The sequence below is a fragment of the Urocampus carinirostris genome, chromosome 5 (assembly GCF_059441175.1).
Source record: "Urocampus carinirostris isolate Australia breed hairy pipefish chromosome 5, RoL_Ucar_1.0, whole genome shotgun sequence".
Lineage (NCBI taxonomy): Eukaryota > Metazoa > Chordata > Actinopteri > Syngnathiformes > Syngnathidae > Urocampus > Urocampus carinirostris.
Window position 1 is genome coordinate 44,775,001 of NC_142353.1, and position 22,500 is coordinate 44,797,500.

Consider the following 22,500-nt stretch of genomic DNA (forward strand, 5'->3'; position numbering starts at 1 on the left):
TATCTATCTATCTATCTATCTATCTATCTATCTATCTATCTAGACAATAATCTATCTAGACTATTATCTATGTATCTAGACATCTAGACAATTATCTAGCTATCTATCTAGACAATTATCTAGACAAATTATCTATCTATCTATCTATCTAGACAATAATCTATCTAGACAAGTATCTATCTATCTAGACATCTAGACAATTATCTATCTATCTAGACATCTAGACAATAATCTATCTAGACAATTATCTATCTATCTAGACATCTAGACAATTATCTATCTAGACAATTATCTATCTATCTAGACATCTAGTCAATAATCTATCTAGACAATTATCTATCTAGACAATAATCTATCTAGACAATTATCTATCTATCTAGACAATTATCTATCTAGACAATCTATCTATGAGGCACTCGTAAAGGTCTACCTTGTTATGACAAATTATGGGAAATACTTATTGAAAAATTTAAAAAAAAAGAAAGTTCCAAGCACTTGGGTTATTTTAAGGTCATGTCATAAATGTTGATAGTGTAGAGGAGGGGAAATATATGAATGCTTTCTCTTTGTGGTCTTTCTCAAAAATGCTCCATCATCAAAGCCCTGTACCATGTTACAGAGCAGGGGTCGGGAACCTTTTTGACTCAAAGAGCCATAAAAGCAAAAAATATCAATTTTATTTTGGGAAAGAGCCACACCATATATTATGAGACAAATTGACTAAATTGCTAAACCCGCGCCCCAGACAAAAGCTTCGTCTTCAGCACATTTATTTTGGATGGTTTGATAAAAATTATGAAAAGAGAATAATGCCAGAGCCCCTGTCCCAAAATCAACAAACATACCACTTTAAACTTGTCTCTTTCTTGCAATTACTCAAGATCGGTTAAACTCCTTTTGACCCTTTTTTTCATACATATTGGTTTCAAAACCAGATGCAAGCAGTTATTTTGTAAAAACGTCACAACATTCTGAGAACAGGGAGCCCGATGTGCTTACCTTTGGCGCAGACGGAGTAGGGCGAGAGATGGGAGGGAGTGCTTGCACTTTTTGCATAGCTCCGCCCATCCCTAAATTCTCTTCCGGTGTTTTGGCGTATTTACAGTTCTGTGGATTCATCATAAGGTATCTGAACACTGAACACAGATTATATAGTGAACTTTTATATAAAGGATTATTTAGCGTTGTACAGCCAAAACGAGTTTTTTCCCCCTTTTTTGGTGTGACACCTTGACTGTAAATTGTAGTGAAAAACGTGCCCTATATATACTGCGAAGTAATTAGGTGTTAATTAGCTTTTGAACAAGATGGAGAAATTTTGCATGCAATCAATTTTGTCTCTGAGCCACAGATACTCATAGAAAGAGCCATATATGGCTCGCGAGCCATAGGTTCCCGACCCCTGTTATAGAGTGTTGTTTTTTTGTTTTTTAATAATATTAATATTTGAGGGCTTGATGGAGGTTGAACGAAGCGAATGTCCCTCATGCGTAGAAGTGCAAGACGATGCTCCAAGTTGCGCAGTCATCCATCATCGCTCGTCTCTTATTCCCATGGCGCGTCCTCGGCATCCCGGAACGCCACGGATCCCAGATCCTTCTTGGAGTTCACGTTTCCCTGCTCGCTTATCTACGTGCAATCATCTAGTCCAAGAAATCAAAATAATAAAGTCTTCTACGTGAGTTGGAGGAAGTTTGAAAAAGTCATTCTTGGATCGTACAATAAATGACTTCAATTCAATCTGTTAAAGTGAAGTAGGCTGCAAAATCTCAAGAATCTCACCATCTAAAAAATTCCAGAAGAAATTTTAAAAAGGGGATTGAGATTAGGGGCGGCAGTAGCTCAGGAGGTAGAGCGCTCGTCTTGGGATCAAGGGATCCCAGTTCGAATCCCGGCTCCTCCGTGTTACATGTCGAAGTGTCCTTGGGTAAGACACTGAACCCCTAATACCCCCAATAAGCAGGTTAGTGCCTTACATGAAAGCCATTTCCCAGGCTGTAGTGCCCCAGAGAACCACTGTCAGAGCCATTATAATTTAATAATTTCCTTTGTATTGTCATTCTTTGTAACAATGTACACAGAACGAAATGTCGATACACCTGACCCGTTGTAGCGAGTCGATGCAGCCGCAGCCAACAGAGGGCGCCGCCATTATACCAATTAGGTATGACTCGGCCGAGGCGCGAACCAGCGACCTCCCAGTCTCAAAGCGGGCACACTACCATCTAGGCTACTGAGCTGGTTTATTCATAAAAGGAGGAAACTGGGAATAGTGGTAAAACTTTCAAGGAATGGTCAGCCAACTGAGATTACTCCGAGAGTGACGATGGGTCATTTAGAGGGTAACAAAATAAACTTAAAAAATATCCAAGGAACTGCAGGCTTCGCTGGATATCTATCTCTCTATATCTACTCTATCGTTCTATTCGATGGTATCTATCTATCTATCTATCTATTCTATGGTATCTATCTATCTATTCTATGGTACCTATCTATCTATCTATCTATATATCTATCTATCTATCTATCTATCTATCTATCTATCTATCTATCTATCTATCTATCTATCTATCAATGGTATATATGGTATCTATCTATCTATCTATCTATCTATCTATCTATCTATCTATCTATCTATCTATCTATCTATCTATCTATCTATCTATCTATCTATCTATCTATCTATCTATCTATCTATCTATCTATCTATCTATCTATCTATCTATCTATCTATCTATCTATCTATCTATCTATCTATCTATCTATCTATCTATCTATCTATCTATCTATCTATCTATCTATCTATCTATGGTATCTATGGTATCTATCTATCTATCTATCTCTCTATCAGCGTGAGCCGGCGACTGAACACACTGGGCGAGCAAAAAAAGTCGAGACATCCGCTTCCTGAGCAGACAAAATAAGTTAAGCCACCCAACAGCTGCTCTCTAACAGGAACACCGAGAGAAAAGCCGGTAAAATCCAATCTTCGATTACCTTCAACGACCTTCACGAAGGTTTTGAAGTAGATGCAAAACATGAAAGTGTTTCCCAGAAAACAGAAAACGATACAACCAATTAGTTTGCGTTGAAACGAGTGGAAAGACGATTTCACCTTTGACACCTTTACAAGCCATTAAACAGTCGGGGGTCAGGAGCCCCCTGCCATCCTTTTCCTCCGCTTCCCCTTTATTGGCAGCTGCTCTCCAGGCGGAGAAGAAACAAAACATGAAAGTAGTGAAAACAAAAAGATTCCACTTTGTATCGTGACAGAGAGGGGCGATTTTAGGTTGGGGGCTATGGGGGGCGCTGAGCATCCAGATCAGGGCGGGGCAAACTACGGCCTGACAAGCAAAAATGGCAAATGTCCTCTCTATCTATCTATCTATGGTATCTATCTAGACATCTAGACATCTATCAAGACATCTATCTATAGACATTTATCTATCTTTCTATCTATCTAGACATCTATCTAGACATCTATCTATCTAGACATCTTGACATCTATCTAGACATCAATCTATCTAGACATCTATCCATTTATCCACCTATCTATCTAGACATCTATCCAGACATCTATCCATCTATCTAGACATCCATCTATCTGGACATCTATCTATTTAGACATCTATCCATTTATCTATCTAGACATCTAGACATCTATCTAGACATCTATCTATCTTGGCATCTATCCATTAATCCATCTATCTATCTAGACATCTATCTAGACATCTATCCATCTATCTAGACATCTATCAATCTAGACATTTATCTATCTATCTATCTATCTATCTATCTATCTATCTATCTATCTATCTATCTATCTATCTATCTAGACATCTATCTAGACATCTATCTATCTAGACATCTATCTCGACATCTATCTATCTAGACATCTAGACATCTATATATCCATCTAGACATCTATCTAGACATCTATCTATGTAGACATCTATCTATCTAGAAATCTATCCATTTATCTATCTATCTACCTAGACTTCTAGACATCTATCTAGACATCTAGACACCTATCTAGACATCTATCCCTTGATCTATCTATCTATCTATCTATCTATCTATCTAAACATCTAGACATCTAGACATGTATCTATCTATTTATCTAGACATCTATCTATCTATCTAGACATCTATCTAGACATCTATCTATCTAGACATCTATCTATCTAGAAATCTATCCATTTATCTATCCTTCTACCTAGACTTCTAGACATCTAGACATCTATCTAGACATCTAGACATCTATCTAGACATCTATCCCTCGATCTATCTAGACAACTATCTATCTATCTATCCATCTCTCTAAACTTTGAATATTTGACATGTTGGGAGTAGCGGCACACGCCACACAAAAAACACATTTGCTCCATCGGAATCTCATGTTCACAGAACAAACATTCTGCGTCCTTTATTTGAATGGCTGCGAGTCGTTGCCGCGGTACAAGCATCACAGAGCAGCTCGAGAAGTTCCGTCCCGGCGCCCCCTGCTATGTTTCTTTCCGACCCCCGTCGAGAAACCGGACAGACGTTTTCCTGTTCTTTCCTCTCCGTAGTCAGTATGCAAACGTTGACCTACGAGGTTGGAAGGAGGATAGACAGGACAGCAGAGCCGGACAGCTTTCGCTGGTTTACCCCTGCCGCATCATACGGGTGCCCTGCCCATCCCCCAGAACGCGTCCAAACTATCCTTTCCCGACACCTCTCGTTCCTATATCCGTATGGCTTTTTTGGAAAGGGTAAGAAAACTCAGACACGTCGAAAAAAAAGTGCATTCAAGACAAAAACAAAATCATAATTCAATTCCAGTCTGTGATCAAACGTGTTCTCCTTCCGTCTGTCAATAAATACAGCGGGCTTCACGGAGCGGGCGTCAAACGCGTGCCCCGAGGGCCAAATGTGGCCCGCCACATCGTTTTATGCGGCCCGCCAGAGTCTGGGACGGGGGGTGTCGAACTGGTTTTAGCACGGGGGCCGGACTGGTCGATTAAAGAGAGGAAACGTGAAAGAGAGAGAAAGAAAGAGAGAGAAAGAAAGAGAGCATAAAAGAGCGAAAAGGGAGGGAAAGAGATGGAAAGAAAAGAAATATAGAAAGAGAGTGGGAAAGAGATAAACAGATAGAAAGAGAGAGAGGGAGAAAGAGAGAGAAAAAGAAGGATAAAAGGAGAGGGAAATTGAGAAAATTGAGAGAGAGAGAAATAAAAAGCTCATAAGAGAGCGGAAGGTGAGGGAAAGAGATGGAAAGAAAAGAAATATAGAAAGAGAGTGGGAAAGAGAAACAGATAGAAAGAGAGAGAGGAAGAAAGAGAAAGAAAAAGGAGGATAAAAGGAGAGGGAAATTGAGAAAAAGTGAGAGAGAGAGAAATAAAAAGCTCATAAGAGAGCAGAAGGTGAGGGAAAGAGATGGAAAGAAAAGAAATATAGAAAGAGAGTGGGAAAGAGATAAACAGATAGAAAGAGAGAGAGGGAGATAGAAAAAGAAGGATAAAAGGAGAGGGAAATTGAGAAACAGTGAGGGAGGGAGAAATAAAAAGCGCATAAGAGAGCAAAAGGGGAGGGAAAGAGATGGAGAGAATAAGAAATATAGAAAGAGAGTGGGAAAGAGATAAACTGATAAAAAGAGAGAGGGGGAGAAAGAGAGATAAAAAGAAGGATAAATGAGAGGGAAATTGAGAAAAAGTGAGAGAGAGGGAGAAATAAAAAGCTCATAAGAAAGCGAAAGGGGAGCAAAAGAGATGGAGAGAAAAGAAATATAGAAAGAGAGTGGGAAAGAGATAAAAAATAGAAATAGAGAGAGAAAAAAAGAGAAAAAGAAGGTTAAAAGGAGGGGGACATTGAGAAAGAATAAGAGATAAAACCAGAGAGAAGGAAAGAGAAAAAGGAAAAGAAAGAGGGAAAGTGTGAGAAAGATAGAAACAGATAGAAAGAGAGAGAGGGAGAAAGAGAGAAAAAGAAGGATCAAGGAGAGGGAAATTGAGAAAGAATAAAAGATAAAAATAGAGTTAAAAAGAAAGCAACAAAGAAAAAGAAAGAGGGGAAGAGAGTGAGAAAGAGATAAACAGATAGAATGAGAAAGAGAGAGAAAAAGGATAAAAGGAGAGAGAAATTGAGAAAGAATAAGAGATAAAAACAGAGAGAAGGAAAGAGAAAATGAAAGAGGGAAAGAGAGTGAGAAAGAAATGAACAGATAGAGTGAGAGTTAGAAAGAGAGAGAAAAAAAAAGGATAAAGGAGAAGGAAATTGAGAAAAAATATGAGATAAAAATAGAGAGAATGAAAGGGAGAAAGAAAATGAAAGAGGAAAAGAGAGTGAGATAGAGATTAAAAAGAGAAAGTGAGATAGAAGGATAAAAGGAGAGAGAAATGGAGAAAGAATAAGAAATCAAAAGAGAGGAAATAAAAGAGAGAAATAAAAAGAGAAAGAAAGAAAGTCAAAGAGTGAGAAAGAAACAGAGGTATAAAAAGAATGGCAGAGAGAGAAAGAAAGATTGTGAAAGAGATAGAGGGAAAGAAAAGGAAACGGAGAACAAAAAAAGGAGACAGAAGAATAAAGACAAAGCTGGAGGGTGAGAGAAAGACAGAGCTCATTTTTTTTCTTGCGCTTCTCAGTGATGTCTCATGTGCCTGATTCAAACCCTTGCTGGGCCTCATCCAGCCCGTGGGCCGCATGTGTGACACCCCTGGTCTAAAATGTCTGACCGTCTAAAAATAAATGAGTCAAGAGTTATTTAACCAAAAACTACATTTCCCACAATGCCTCTTGACTACAATTGCTGAAAATGAATGGATACCTCTACATACGAGATTCATTTGTTCCCAAATCCTGCTTGTATCAAAAATTGCTCATATGTCGAGTTACTTTTTCCAATACAAAATAAATGAAAACCAATTAATTGGTTCCCGGCCTCCCAAAAACATACGAGTTGATAAATACAATTAATATGTATTTGCTTTTGTTTTTGGCTTTTGGGACAAAATAGTTCAGATATTTTACTTGCTGACGCCATCTTCAGGCTGAAATTGTCATTGCAGCGTCAATCTCCTTTTGCTGCGCGTGCAAGTACGTGAAATTCTTAGACACGCTCAAATAAACTCTTCCTTTTTCATTTTAACGACAAGTTCGGGTTGGAATTTTTCGACTGTATTTGAAACTGTCCTTTTCTTACTTTCACCATTTTCATCCTAGCATAAAAGACTCTCCTCCCCCCATCGCTCCCGCCTCCTTTCCTCAAGCATAATACACTCTGTGGCCAGAACACCGAGGGTAAACGTAAAATGAAAGCAGATCGGCGCAGTAATTTTTTTTTTTTATAAAAGCTCTTTGAACTCAGTTTATAAGACATATTTGATAAAGAAAATATTTTTAAGGACACTTCAAATTACGCACCCCACCGTGACAGTCTGACTATAATTTTTCGGTTTAGCCCAATAAAAACATTCGTAATAACAATATAAATAATAATACTTATTATCACAATCATAAAAATACGCCTAAATCTATTGTGTCATCACTAGACCGCAAAGGATCTAGGTGACATAGAAAAAGGAATTCGATTTAATGTCGTCTTGACAACTCAAATGAGGCACCCCATAATCAAAGCTCTGGTTTAAGGTCTGGAAATTCTTGTACGTTGGGCAAAAGTTGTTGCTCTTATCTCAAATTATAGCTCGTATGTAGAGGTAACACTGTATTTGATTTATAACATTTTCTCACACTATTTAATCAATTCAGAGTTATTTAACATGGTGGAGTAGTTCCATTTATTTTACATAGCAGTTCAATGTATAAGTTACATGGGGCCCTTGGAGCAGAGTTGTCGCGCTCACGCGGCCCCCGGCGAAGGTGAGTTCAACACCCCCCCCAAATCTTGAAAAAGCGTCTCCGTACTCAAGTTTTTCTCCGTTATCTGGGTCCGTAGTCGTAGTTGGCGGGCCCCCCGGTGGCCGAGTACATGTTAGCAGTGGCCGGGTTCATGTGGTGGTGGTATGCGTGGCCCCTGATGCCGGGCAAAGGGTAAGGGGACGGTCTTGTCTTGGCCCCCAGGTAGTGTTCGTAGGTGCCGGGGTACTTGTAGGGATGGTGGTGCAAGGTGTCCGGGGGGATGGAGTGAGGGTCCGAACGGAGGTCGTGAGGGGGGCTGGGGCGGCCCCCGGGCAGGGGGACGGCGTGGAGGGCCCCCGGGACCGGCAGGGCGGGGCTGAGGACCCGGGACATCAGCTGGTGGGTGGGGTCGCCGTGGAGGGGCGTTCCCCCGGGTTCCCGATCGTATTCCCGTCGGTCGTCTGGAAGGGTTAAAGAGATAGTCACGGGAAGTTTCGGTAAAACGATGGTTCGCAATACTGTCATGCACCCCCTAGGAAGAAGAAAACCTCTCGCCCCCCAACTAAGCCTGGTGGTGGGCCTAAAAAATGTGAGACTCGTGTCATGTTAAATATTGTTTGTCCAGATTGTCAGATCCATTCTCCCTGGTTATACTGCTTTCATATTTGAGCAGGGATGTCAAACTCATTTGAACTCGGGGGCCACACCATAGAACAAACATAGATTAAAGAGAAAGAAAAAGAGAGATAAAGAAAAAAGAGAAAGAGGGAGGGAAAAGGAGAGAGGGCGGGACAAAGAAAGAAAAAGAGAGACAGGGAGAGAGCGTGAGAAACAAAAGAGATAAAAAGAGAAGTCGTGAGAGAGGGGAAAAGAAAGGGAGAGGAAGAAAGAAATCCAAAGAGAAATAGAAAGACAGAAGGAGAGAAAAGAGAAAAGAAAGCGCAAAGGGTAGGAAGAAAGAAAGAGGAAAGGAAAAAAAGAAGGTAGAGCAAATTAAGTTAAAAAGACACAGAGAGTGAAAGAGACAGAGTGGGAGAAAAGGGGTGGAAAAGAAAAAGAGAAAGAGAGAGAGAGAAAGAGAGAGAGAGAGAGAGAGATGGAGAGAGAGAGAGAAATACAAGTACAGTGTCCTTGTGAGAAGCACCTGGCTTTGGCAACATCAAGTTGACATATTTCAATATTTTTCTCTTGCGCTTCTCTGAGTGTTGTCCCGGGCAGACGTTTATGAATATATTTACATGCGGCTATTTACATCTTATACTCCTTTACATTTGTTTTAAAATACATTACTTTTGTAAAATTGGTTTTGAATAATATTACTACATTTGATATCTAGTATTGTAGTATTACTGTTGTACTTCTTGGTAATCTGGAGCATTTCTAAAGTCTGATTTTTGTAGTATTTCTTTAAGATTCTTTAGGTTTTTCTGTAGTTTTTTTGTAATATTTTCATTTCAGTAGTAGTTTTTTTATCATTTATTTTTTCTAATGTAATATTTCTTTAGAAGTATTTTTGTGCCATTGTATTATTGTAGCCGAGATTTTCCAAAAGTATTTTTGAAGTATTTTCATTGTAGTATTTAGTGGCATAGGAGTATTTTTGTAGTATTTTTGTAGAATTATTTTTCAAGTATTTCTTCAGTATTGGTGTGTTATTTCTATGGTAGTATTTTCGTAGTATTTTTTAATTATTTTTTTGGTAGTATTACTGTAGTTTTTTTGTAGTGTTTTGTAGAAGTATTTTTGAAGTATTTCCATTGTTGTATTTTTGCAACATTTCTTCAGTATTGTTGTGGTATTTCTACGGTAGTATTTTTGTAGTATTTCTTTAGTATTTTTTTTGAAGTATTTCTTCAGTATTGGTGTGGTATTTCTATGGTAGTATTTTTGTAGTATTTCTTCATTATTTTTTTGGTAGTATTACAGTAGTTTTTTGAAATATTTTTGTAGGAGTATTTTTGAATTATTTCCATTGTCGTATTTTTGCAATACATCTTCAGTATTGTTGTTTTATTCCATAGTAGTATTTTTGTAGTATTCCTTTAGTATTTTTGTACTATTGCTGTAGTTGTGTTTTTTGGTAGTATTTCTGTAGTATGTTTGTAACATTTCCATTGCCGTATTTCTGTAGTAGAATTTTTGTTGTATATCTGTATTATTTTTGTATTTTGTAGTATTACAGTAGTTTTATATTCGCGGTATTTTTGTAGTATGACTGTAGTGTGTTTTTTAGTAATGAAGTAGTATTTCTGTTGTATTTTGTGGTATTTCTATAGGAGACTTTTTGTTGTATATTTTTAGTTTTTCCGTAGTATTTTTGTTGTGTATCTAGTATTTTTATAGTAGTATTTTCTCAGTACACCAGTAGTAATTTTGTATTATACTTAGTATTTCTGCACTGGTTTGTTTGCAGTATTTCTATAGTAGTATTTTCTCAGTACGTCAATAATAATTTTGTATTTTACTCAGTATTTCTGCACTAGTTTGTTTGCAGTATTTCTATAGAAGTATTTTCTCAGTACATCAGTAGTAATTTTGTATTATACTTAGTATTTCTGCACAAGTTCGTTTGCAGTATTTCTATAGTAGTATTTTCTCAGTACGTCAGTAGTAATTTTGTATTCTACTTAGTATTTCTGTACTAGTTCGTTTGCAGTATTTCTATAGTAGTATTTTCTCAGTACGTCAGTAGTAATTTTGTATTCTACTTAGTATTTCTGTACTAGTTCGTTTGCAGTATTTCTATAGTAGTATTTTCTCAGTACGTCAGTAGTAATTTTGTATTCTACTTAGTATTTCTGTACTAGTTCGTTTGCAGTATTTCTATAGTAGTATTTTCTCAGTACGTCAGTAGCAATTTTGTATTCTACTTAGTATTTCTGCACTAGTTTGTTTGCAGTATTTCTATAGTAGTATTTTCTCAGTACGTCGGTAGTAATTTTGTATTCTACTTGGTATTTCTGCACTAGTTTGTTTGCAGTATTTCTATAGTAGTATTTTCTCAGTATGTCAGTAGTAATTTTGTATTCTACTTGGTATTTCTGCACTTGTTTGTCTGCAGTATTTCTATAGTAGTATTTTTTCAGTACGTCAGTAGTAATTTTGTATTATACTTAGTATTTCTGCACTAGTTTGTTTGCAGTATTTCTATAGTAGTATTTTCTCAGTACGTCAGTAGCAATTTTGTATTCTACTTAGTATTTCTGCACTAGTTTGTTTGCAGTATTTCTATAGTAGTATTTTCTCAGTACGTCAGTAGTAATTTTGTATTCTACTTAGTATTTCTGCACTAGTTTGTTCGTAGTATTTTCTTAGTACATCTGAAGTATTTTAGAAGATTGAGCAACAGACCTTTCTCTGTTCCGTTCTGCTGAGGAGGAGAGGACATCGGGTTTCGGCTTCTGGCAAAGGCACTCATTATTGGCAGCGATCCCGGCCTGTGATTCCTGGGCCTGCGGGAAAGAAGACCAAAATCCTTTTCGTGAAGACCAAAACCAGAATTTCTGAACACTAAAGCAGAAACCATTTCAAAATAGTCCGGTGAATCCAACCGTGTAAAAGATCGACTCCAAAACACACGATTATGCCGACAGAAATAAAAAAATCCGCCTAAAAGCATTTCTGCATCACTTGACAATCTGTGTTGTAATCCCATACTTCCCTTTTACTAGTAAACACATGATTATACCGACATATAGGGAAAAAAATCTGCCTAAAAGCATTTCTGCATCACTTGACAATCTGTTGTAATCCGTCTGTTGTAATCCCATACTTCCCTTTTACTAGTAAATACACGATTATGCCGACATATAGGGAAAAAAAATCTGCCTAAAAGCATTTCTTTCTTTGCATCAACAACAAGGCTGTGGAGGTTGTCAGCAGTATCAAGTTCCTAGGGGTGCACATTACAAACAAACTCACCTGGTCCGTAAACACTGCATCACTGGTTAAGAGGGCACAGCAGCGCCTGTACTTCCTGCGGAGGATGAGGAGAGCCCACCTGCCCCCACCCTCCCTCATTACATTCTACAGGGGCACCATAGAGAGTATCCTGACCAGCTGTATCTCTGTGTGGTGTGGAGGCTGCAGCGCTACCGACTGGGGTAGTGTGAGGAGGGTAACGAGGACAGCAGAGAAAATAATCGGGACTACACTTCCCTCCATTCAGGACATTGGCCAGAAGCACTGCCTATCCCATGCTAAAAACATTACCGGGGACCCCTCTCACCCCCATCATGGACTGTTCACTCTGCTAGCCTCTGGGAAGAGGTACTGCAGTGTGCGGTGCAGGACCACCAGGCTCCGCAATAGTCTAGTCCCCCTGGCCATTAGACTGTTAAATGGTCAATCTAACATATAGTTAACTTAAATCTAAACGGCTGCTAATCTGACTTTTGCACTACTGGCAGTTTTTTTATAGCTTGCCACTCCTTGCACATTGCTCTCTGCACTATTGTAATTACAGCGTTATTGTTACAGTGTTAATGTTACTGTGTACCTGACTTGTTAACCTGACTGCCCATTTTGCGCATCTGGTTAGCTACTCTTCTTGCACTATCGGCACTATGGTAAAATACTATACGTAGCCAAAATACAATACAACATTATTTATATCTGTACATTCAAGGAAACTGTGGGGGTCAGATGCATCGACATTTCGTTCTGTATACACGTGTACTAGAATGACAATAAAGTAGATCTGAATCTGAATCTGAATCTGAATCTGAATTTCTGCATCACTTGACAATCTGTTGTAATCTGTCTGTTGTAATCCCATACTTCCCTTTTACTAGTAAACACACGATTATACCGACATATATAAAAGAAAATCTGCCTAAAAGCATTTCTGCATCGCTTGACAATCTGTTGTAATCCGTCTGTTGTAATCCCATACTTCCCTTTTACTAGTAAACACACAATTATGCCGACATATAGAAAGAAAATCCGCCTAAAAGCATTTCTGCATCACTTCAAATTATTATTATTGTTACTCGTATTAGCATCAATATTCTTTCTGTTCTTCTTCTTCTTATATTATTGTTTCATATTTCTATATATATATATATATATATATATATATATTTTTTTTTTCTTTTATTAATAATAATAATTATTATTATTATTTCTCCTTATTATTAATGCTCTTTGTATTAGCATTTATATTGTTGCTCTTCTTATTATTATTATTTATATACTGTATTTTAAATTCTTTTTATTTTTATTATTGCTTTTCCTATTAACATTAATAATCTTCTTCTCAATGTTACTATTATTATTATTATTATTATTACTGCTATTTGTATTGGCATTAATATTGTTGTTGTCGTTGTTGTTCTTCTTCTTCTTATTATTATTATTGTTATTATTATTATTATTATTATTATTATTACTGCTATTTGTATTAGCATTAATATTGTTGTTCTTCTTAATCTTATTTATATATTTTAAATTCTTATTTTTATTATTGCTTTTCTTATTAACACTAATATTCCTCCTCTTAATGTTATTATTATCATTATTACTGCTATTTTCATTAGCATTAATATTGTTATTCTTCTTCTTCTTCTTCTTCTTCTCCTCTTCTTCTTCTCCTTCTTCTTCTCTTCTTCTTCTTCTTCTTCTTCTTCTTCGTCTTCTTCTTCTTCTCCTCCTTCTTCTCTTCTTCTTCTCTTCTTCTTCTCCTTCTTCTTCTCTTCTTTTCTTCTTCTTCTTCTTCTTCTTCTTCTTCTTATTATTATTATTATTATTATTATTATTATTATTATTAATGCTATTTGTATTAGCATCAATATTGTTCTTCTTCTTATTTATATATTTTAAATTCTTATTTTTATTATTGCTTTTCCTATTAACACTAATATTCCTCCTCTTAATGTTATTATTAATATTATTATTATTACTGCTATTTTTATTATTATTGATATTTTTCCTATTATTATTATTATTGCTATTCCTATTGATATTCTTCTTATCATTATTATTAATATCATTCTTCTTCTTCTTTTTCTTCTTCTTCTTATTATTACTAGGCCGGGCATTTCAAAGCTGAAGGTATATCTCGTACTGTCTCCAGAGGAGCATTTTGGTTTTCCTTTATTTCAAAAAAATCATAACTTTTAATGGAAACAATCCAGAGACCGTTTTTTTTTTTTTTGACCCCCCGGGAAACGTACGGCGACCCGGGTTCCATCGGCGGGCCACGTGTTGGACACGCCGGCTAAAAGTGCAAAATCCGTCCAATCGGTGATTAATAACGCTACGCTTGGGGGTCATCCGTTCAGTTCAAGCCCCAAAGGGGGGAAAAAACGAGCAGAGTCGGGAACAGACGGTCTCATTCGTTTCCGTAGCAGATGTTCGGGGCGGACTTAAATGTAAGGAGAATTTTGACCGATCCGTCAATGACCGACTTTAAAACGATATCTAGTGTACTCCGATAGCGTACAGCGTACTTTGTTGTGTACTTTAACACGCAAGTTCGTAAAAGTGAAGTAAACTTAGGGACTCCCAACCACTAGGGGGCCACAAGAGCGGTAACGTTTTGGGTGCCAACTTTGTCCCTATGGTGACTTTGTGTGTCCAAAAGAAAAATATTTCTACAGAAATTCAAGAAAAATACTAGAAATACTACTAGTATTCTACAAAAAATACTTGATAATAATAATAATGAGAGCTGGAAGTGGCCCTCTTTTGGCGTAAAGTGTGAAAAAGCACAACTCACCAGTCCTCCGGGTCGCAGTCCCGGAAGCCTTTGGCGAAAGGGTTACTTGCTATCTTCAGCTGAGTGATCTGAAGTCACAAAAACAAAACTAGTCACTTTTTCTGCAAATGGTATAACTGTAAAGAAGGAAAGAACGAAAGAATTAAAGAAAGAAAGAAAGAGAAAAAAAGAAAGAAAGAGAGAAAGGAAAGAAGGAAGGAAGAAAGAAAGAAAGAAAGAAAGAAAGAAAGAAAGAGAGAAAGGAAAGAAGGAAGGAAGAAAGAAAGAGAGAAAGAAAGAAAGGAAAAAAAGGAAGGTAGAAAGAAAGAAATAAAGAATGAAAGAGAAAGAAAGATTGAAAGAGAAAGAAAGAAAGAAAGAAAGAGAGAAAGAATGAATGAATGAAAGAAAGATAGTAAACAAGAAAGAAAGATAATAAAAATGAAAGAAACAAAGAGTGAAAGAAAGAAAGAAAGAAAGAAAGAAAGAAAGAAAGAAAGAAAAAAAGAAAGAAAGAAAGAAAGAAAAAAGAGAAAGAAAGAAAGAAAGAAAAAAAAGAGAAAGAAATAAAGAATGAAAGAGAAACAAAGATTGAAAGAGAAAGAAAGAAAGAAAAAAAAAGAAAGAAATAAAGAATGAAAGAGAAACAAAGATTGAAAGAGAAAGAAAGAGAAACAAAGATTGAAAGAGAAAGAAAGAAAGAAAGAATGAATGAAAGAAAGATAGTAAACAAGAAAGAAAGATAATAAAAATGAATGAAACAAAGAGCGAAAGAAAGAAAGAAAGAAAGAAAGTAAGAAAGAAACGAAGGAAGGGAGGAAGGAAGGAAGGAAGAAAGAGAGAAAGAAAGAAAGAAAGCATGGAAGAAAGAAAGAAAGAAATAAAGAAAGAAAGAAAGAGCAAAAGAGAAAAAGAGCAAAAGAAAGAAAGAGCGAAATGAAGGAAGAACGAAAGAAAGGGGGAAAGAAAGAAAGTTAGGAAGAAAGAAAGAAAGAGCGAAAGGAAGAAAGAAAGAAAGAAAGAAAGAAAGAAAGGATGGAATAAACAAAGAAAGAAAGAAAGAAAAAAAGAAAAAGAAAGAAAGAAAGACAGAAAGGAAGCAAGTAAGAAAGATAGAAAGAAAGAAAGAAAGAAAGAAAGAAAGGGAGGAAGAAACAAAGAAAGAAAGAAAGAAAAAAAGAAAAAGAAAGAAAGAAAGACAGAAAGGAAGCAAGTAAGAAAGATAATAAGAAAGAAAGAAAGAAAGAAAGAAAGAAAGACAGAAAGGAAGCAAGGAAGCAAGGAAGCAAGGAAGCAAGGAAGAAAGAAAGAAAGAAAGAAAGAAAGAAAGGAAGAAAGAAAGAAAGAAAGAAAGAAAGAAAGAAAGAAAGAAAGAAAGAAAGAAAGAAAGAAAGAAAGAAAGAAAGAAAGAAAGGAAGGAAGGAAAAGACTCACCCGATGGTTCTGGTAAGCCGTCACGGCGGTAAAACGGGTTTCCTCGAAAACGAAGGTTTTATAGTTTTCCTCGGCGTACTTCTCGCTGTCCTTGCGAGGATCCACGTAGACCACGTGGAATCGGGGCTGGTAGCGGTGCATCGAGTTTAAAATAATCTACCGGAAACAAAAAGACAAAATCATAGCAACGGGCCGTCACCACCCTAAACGAGCGCGCAAAAACTGCAAAAACGTATCTTGCGATTATTTTGGGTCGATCTCAATACATCGTTTTCTGATATCCTTATCTTTTTTTCCCTTCAAAGTCTTTATGGGACATTTTTTAAAACAAAACAAAAATACTACGACAAAAATATTACAAAACTACCCGATTAATACTACAAAAATACTACAGACTACAGAAATACTACCAAAAAATACCACTACAGTAATACTATAATGCAAACATTCTATTAGAGAAATATTACAAAACTACTCAATTAATATGAGAAAAATACTATGATGAAAAGAAATAAAAAATACCGGTACTACAGAAATACTACTCAAATACCATACAGTAATACTATAATACCCACATACTACGACAGATATATTACAAAACTACTCAAATAATACTACAAAAATACTGTGATGAAAATACAACAACCAAAACTACAGAAATACTACAAAAAATACCACTACAGTAATACTATAATACAAAAATACTACTACAGAAATATTACAAAACTTCTCAGTTAATACTACAAAAATACTGTGATGAAAATACAACAACAACAAAAACTACAGAAATACTACAAAAAAACACTACAGTAATATTATAATACAAAGCTACTACTACTACTACTACTACAAAAATATTAGGATGGAAATACAACAAAAATACCACTACAATATACTATAATACTAAAATACTACAACAGAAATATGTAAGAAATACTACAAAAATACTAATATGGAAATATTTCAAAAATACTTCTACATAAATTCAACAGAAATTTCACTACAGCCATACTATGATACAAAAATACTACTACAGGAATATGACAGAATACTACAAAATAGGACAACATTAACACTAAGAAAATGCTACAGATATTTTACAAAAATACTGCTGCAGAAATATTAGAACATACTACAAAAATAAAACTACAGTAATACTACACAAAACTACTACAATAATACTACAAAGATACTACATAAATACTACAAAAATCAATAAGAATATTACACCCCAAAAATACTATAGAAATAGTACAAAAATACTAGTACAGTAATACTAAAATACCAACATATTACTACAGAAATATTACAAAACTATTAAATTAATATGAGAAAAATACTATGATGAAACTACTAAAAAATAATACTACAGAAATACTACAAAAATACCACTCCAATAATACTAGAATACAAACATACTTCTACAGAAATATTACAAAACTACTAAATTAATACTAATAAGATACTATGATGAAAATACTAAAAAACAAAACTACAATAATACTACAAAGATACTACATAAATACTACAAAAATCAATAAGAATATTACACCCTAAAAATACTATGGAAATATTACAAAAATACCAGTACAGTAATACAAACACATTACTACAGAAATATTACAAAACTACTAAATACGAGAAAAACACTATAAAGATAATAAATAAATACTACAGAAATACTACCAAAATACCTCTACAGTAATACTACAATACAAACACACTACTACAGAAATATCACAAAACTACTTGATTAATACTACAAAAATACTACGATGAAAATAAATAAAAAATACTACAGAAATACTACCAAAACACCACAACTACCAAATGAATACTACAAAAATACAATGATAAAAATACTAAAAAATAATACTACAGAAATACTACAAAAACACCACAACATTAATACTATAATACAAACATACTACTACAGAAATATGACGAAACTACTCAATTAATACTACAAAAATACTACAATGAAAATACTAAAAAATAATACTACAGAAATACTACAAAAACACCACAACTACCAAATGAATACTACAAAATTACAATGATGAAAATACTAAAAAAACAATACTACAGAAATACTACAAAAACACCACAACATTAATACTATAATACAAACATACTACTACAGTGTTTACAATCAAATAATGAAAATGAATCAGAACTTATCTTAATTTTATTCCAATTAAATGAAAGCGCCATTTTTTTAAGAATAACAATTAATTGTGTTTTTTGTATTTATGTATTTGAAGCATTGCAAACCCCAATTGTAATAAAAGTAAATTATAACCATAAGATGATACGGAGGATAATGGAAAGTTATAATCATAACATGTGGGATAATGGATCTATGGGTGTAACTCACGTGTCCGTTATCATCCAGAAGGTTGTTGGTGAGTTTGAGTTTGTCGAAAGAAACGATTTGTTTCATCCACTGGGCGCCCTTGGCCGGAGAATCCGGGTGATAATGGACCCGGCCCGGCGTGGCCGGATCTGCTTTTCCCGCCACCAGCCACGAGGAGCTGTGGAACGCATACCTGCGTGCAGAAGGGATTTACCTGATTGATTATTCATTGATGAAGCAATTTTAAGACGTGCTTTAGAAAACATTTAAAATAATAATCATAAAATAAGAGGCTCCAGCACTCCCGCGGCCCTACTGTGGATAAGCGGTGCAGATAATGTATGGATGGATGGATAAAATGAGAAAACCCTATACATAAAGTTCCCCCCAGCAAAAACGAGACCAGATTAGTTTTTACTTTAAACTAAATGAATGAATGAATGAATGAATCTATCTATCTATCTATCTATCTATTCTATGGTATCTATCTATCTATCTATCTATTCTATGGTATCTATCTATCTATCTATTCTATGGTATCTATCTATCTATCTATCTATTCTATGGTATCTATCTATCTATCTATCTATTCTATGGTATCTATCTATCTATCTATTCTATGGTATCTATCTATCTATCTATCTATTCTATGGTATCTATCTATCTATCTATCTATGGTATCTATCTATCTATCTATGTTCTATTTCTTTATATTTGTTTTAAATAGATTACTTTGAACAATTAGGTTTGTAGCACTCACATTTCAAAATACTATGTCCCTGTTTTAAGCAGTACATTTGATATCATTGTAGGTTTTTTTTGGTACTTTTCAGTAGTTTTATAGTATTTCTACAGTTGTATTTTTTATAGTATTTCTTTGGTATTTTTTGTAGTATTTCTGTTGTTTTTGGGTAATATTTCCACAGTAGAGTTTTTGTACTATTTTTCTACTATTTATTTAGTATTTTGTACTATTTAGTTGTATTTTTGGTGGTATTTCTGAAGTATTGTTGGAGTATTTCTATTCCAATATTTCTGTAGTATTTGTGGAGTTTTCCATAAAATTATATAGCATTTAGGTAACATTGCTGTAGTTGTAGTTTTGTAGTATGTCTGGTGTAATTTTTTTTTTGTAGTATTTATATTATAGTATTACCATAGTAGTATTTTTTATAGCATTTCTTTAGTATTTGTGTGGTATTTCTGTTCTTTTTTGGTAATATTTCCACATTAGCCTTTTTGTAGTTTTAATTTAGTATTTCTGTACTATTGTTGTAGTTGTGTCTTTTTAGTATTGCTGTAGTATTTTTGGAGCACCTTTACTGCAGTTTTTCTCTAGATTTTTGTAGTATTTCTAAAGTAGTATTTTTTGGGTATTTCTTTAGTATTTTTGTAGTATTGCTGTACTTGTGTTTTTGTGGTACTTCTGGTGTGATATTTTTTTCTCGTAGTATTGTTATAATACTATTACTGTAATAGTATTTCAATAGTATTTGTGTAATATTTTCTTCTTTTCAGAATTAAAGCAAAATAATATGTTGAGTCCCTGTTTTTAAGTACTGAATTTGACAATTAGTTTGTGGTATTTTGTACTATTACTGTAGCCGTATTTTTTGTAGTATTTCTGTAGTATTTTTGTAGCATCTCTACTGCAGTTTTTCTTTAGATTTTTGCAGTACTTTTAAAGTATTTTTGGGTATTCCTTTTGTATATTTGTGAAATTGCTGTACTTGTGTTTTGTAGTATTTGTGGTGTAATATTTTTTGTAGTATTATTGTTATAATAGTATTACTGTAGTCGTATCCCTATAGTATTTTTTGTAGTATTTCTGTAGTATTTTTGTAGCATTTCCACTGCAGTTTTTCTATAGATTTCTGACCTATTTTTAAAGTAGTATTTTTGGGAGTATTTCTTTAGCATTTTTGTGAAATTGATGTACTTGTGTTTTGTAGTATTTCTGTTGTAATATTTTTTTGTAGTATTATTGTTGTAATGGTATTACTGTAGTAGTATCCCTATAGTATTTTCTTCTTTTCAGAATGAAGGCAAAACCATTTGTTAGGTCCCTGTTTTCAAGCAATAGAATTTGACATTTAGTTTTGTAGTCTTTTTGTAGTACTTTAAGTAGTATTTTGGTTGTTCTTGTTGTTTTGTTGTTATTGATCAGTAGTACTTTATCTAAGTCGATATTTTCCTAAAATTTTGACCTTTTTCATTTAGCAGGCCGGATGAAAAAGCCTGATGGGTCGCGTGTGGCCCTCGGGCCGTAGCTCGCCCACCCCCGGCGCGGTGCGATTGAAAACGAGTGCTACAACGCACAAAAAAGACTCACCTGTATCGTTTGTCGTCTACGGGAAGAAAGTCCATCAGGAGCATATAGTCCGCCATGGGATCCATCCCGAATATTTTCACTTGGAATGTCGGGAACATTCGTCTGGAAAAGAGAACAGAATAGAATCCTCAAATTGGGAATTTCCACTCGAATGCAAAACAACAACCCCAAAAAATACAGACTAAGTAGTACAGTTCCCTGTCCGAAGTAGCCGAAAAACCTCGAGTGCAAGGGTCTCCAAGTTACGCCCTGGGTGCCATTTGCGGCCCAGAGGATGAAAAGTTTGAGGGCCTTGCTTTAATCCGGGGGTGAGCAAACTACGGCTCGAGGGCCACTTGGGGTTTGTTAAGCTTCGTTATCCGGCCCCCCGACAAAAATGGTCAAAATATAATGATAATTCGTATATAATTTTAAATAAAGTACTACTCAGAAAAATGTTTTATAGCCAAGTCTGTCCTTTTGTGTGTCACAAAAAAACTACAGAAATACTGCGAAAATACTACAAAATGACCAGAAAACTAAAAGTCAAATTCAGTGCTTAAAAACCTGTAATATTATTTTGCTTTCATTCTGAAAAGAATAAAATACTTTAAACATTCTACTACAGTAATACTATCATAAAAATACTGCTACAAAAACTATTATACCACAAATACTACAATAACACAACTACAGCAATATTAAAAACATACTTAAGGGATACTACAAAAAACTGATATGGAAATACTATAAAATACTACAGAAATACTGCAATGGAAAAATACAGTAGAAAGTCTCCAAAAATACCACAATGGAAATACTTAAAATATACTACTTTGATACAAAAATACTTTTACAGAAATATTACAACAGAAATACAGTAAATACTACTAGAGCAATATTACGGCAGAAATACTATAAAACACAACTACAGCAATATTACAAACATACTTAAGGGATACTACAAAAAACTGATATGGAATATAAAATACTACAGAAATACTGCAATGGAAATGCTGGAAAAATACAGCAGAAAGTCTCCAAAAATACCACAATGGAAATACTTCAAAAATACTACTTTGATACAAAAATACTTTTACAGAAATATTACAACAGAAATACAGTAAATACTACTAAAACAATATTACGGCAGAAATACTATAAAACACAACTACAGCAATGTTACAAATATACTTAAGGGATACTACAAAAATATGTATATGGAAATACTATAATATACTACAGTAATACTGCAATGGAAATGCTGGAAAAATACAGCAGAGATACTCCAAAAATACCACAAAGGAAATACTTCAAAAACACTTCTAAAAATGCTACTAGGATACAAAAATACTTTTACAGAAATATTACAACAGAAATACATTAAATACTACTAAAGCAATATTACGGCAGAAATACTATAAAACACAACTACAGCAATATTACAAACATACTTAAGGGATACTACAAAAAACTGATATGGAATATAAAATACTACAGAAATACTGCAATGGAAATGCTGGAAAAATACAGCAGAAAGTCTCCAAAAATACCACAATGGAAATACTTAAAATATACTACTTTGATACAAAAATACTTTTACAGAAATATTACAACAGATATAGAGTAAATACTACTAAAGCAATATTACGGCAAAATTACTATAAAACACAACTACAGCAATATTACAAACATACTTAAGGGATACTAAAAAAATACTAATATGGAAATACTATAAAATACTACAGAAATACTGAAATGAAAATGCTGGAAAAATACAGCAGAAATACTCCAAAAATACCACAATGGAAATACTTCAAAAATACTTCTGCAAAAATACTACGATGATATAAAAAATACTTTTAC

The 22,500-nt window shown here is 34.6% G+C and overlaps 1 protein-coding gene across 2 annotated transcripts in view; it reads right to left on the minus strand.

Annotated features, from left to right (window-relative positions):
- Positions 1–7,460: 7,460 nt before the first annotated feature.
- tbx1 (T-box transcription factor 1) overlaps positions 7,461–22,500 on the minus strand; it is a 37,592-nt gene continuing 22,552 nt past the window's right edge. For both annotated transcript variants that reach the window (XM_088335249.1, XM_088335248.1), the window contains exons 3-8: positions 20,656–20,757; positions 18,345–18,516; positions 15,968–16,123; positions 14,555–14,622; positions 11,188–11,288; positions 7,461–8,297 (exon numbers count right to left, since the gene is read on the minus strand). In XM_088335249.1, the coding sequence (XP_088191375.1) occupies positions 7,918–8,297; positions 11,188–11,288; positions 14,555–14,622; positions 15,968–16,123; positions 18,345–18,516; positions 20,656–20,757 (979 nt within the window). In that variant the 3' untranslated portion in view covers positions 7,461–7,917. The remainder of the gene's footprint in view (positions 8,298–11,187; positions 11,289–14,554; positions 14,623–15,967; positions 16,124–18,344; positions 18,517–20,655; positions 20,758–22,500) is intronic.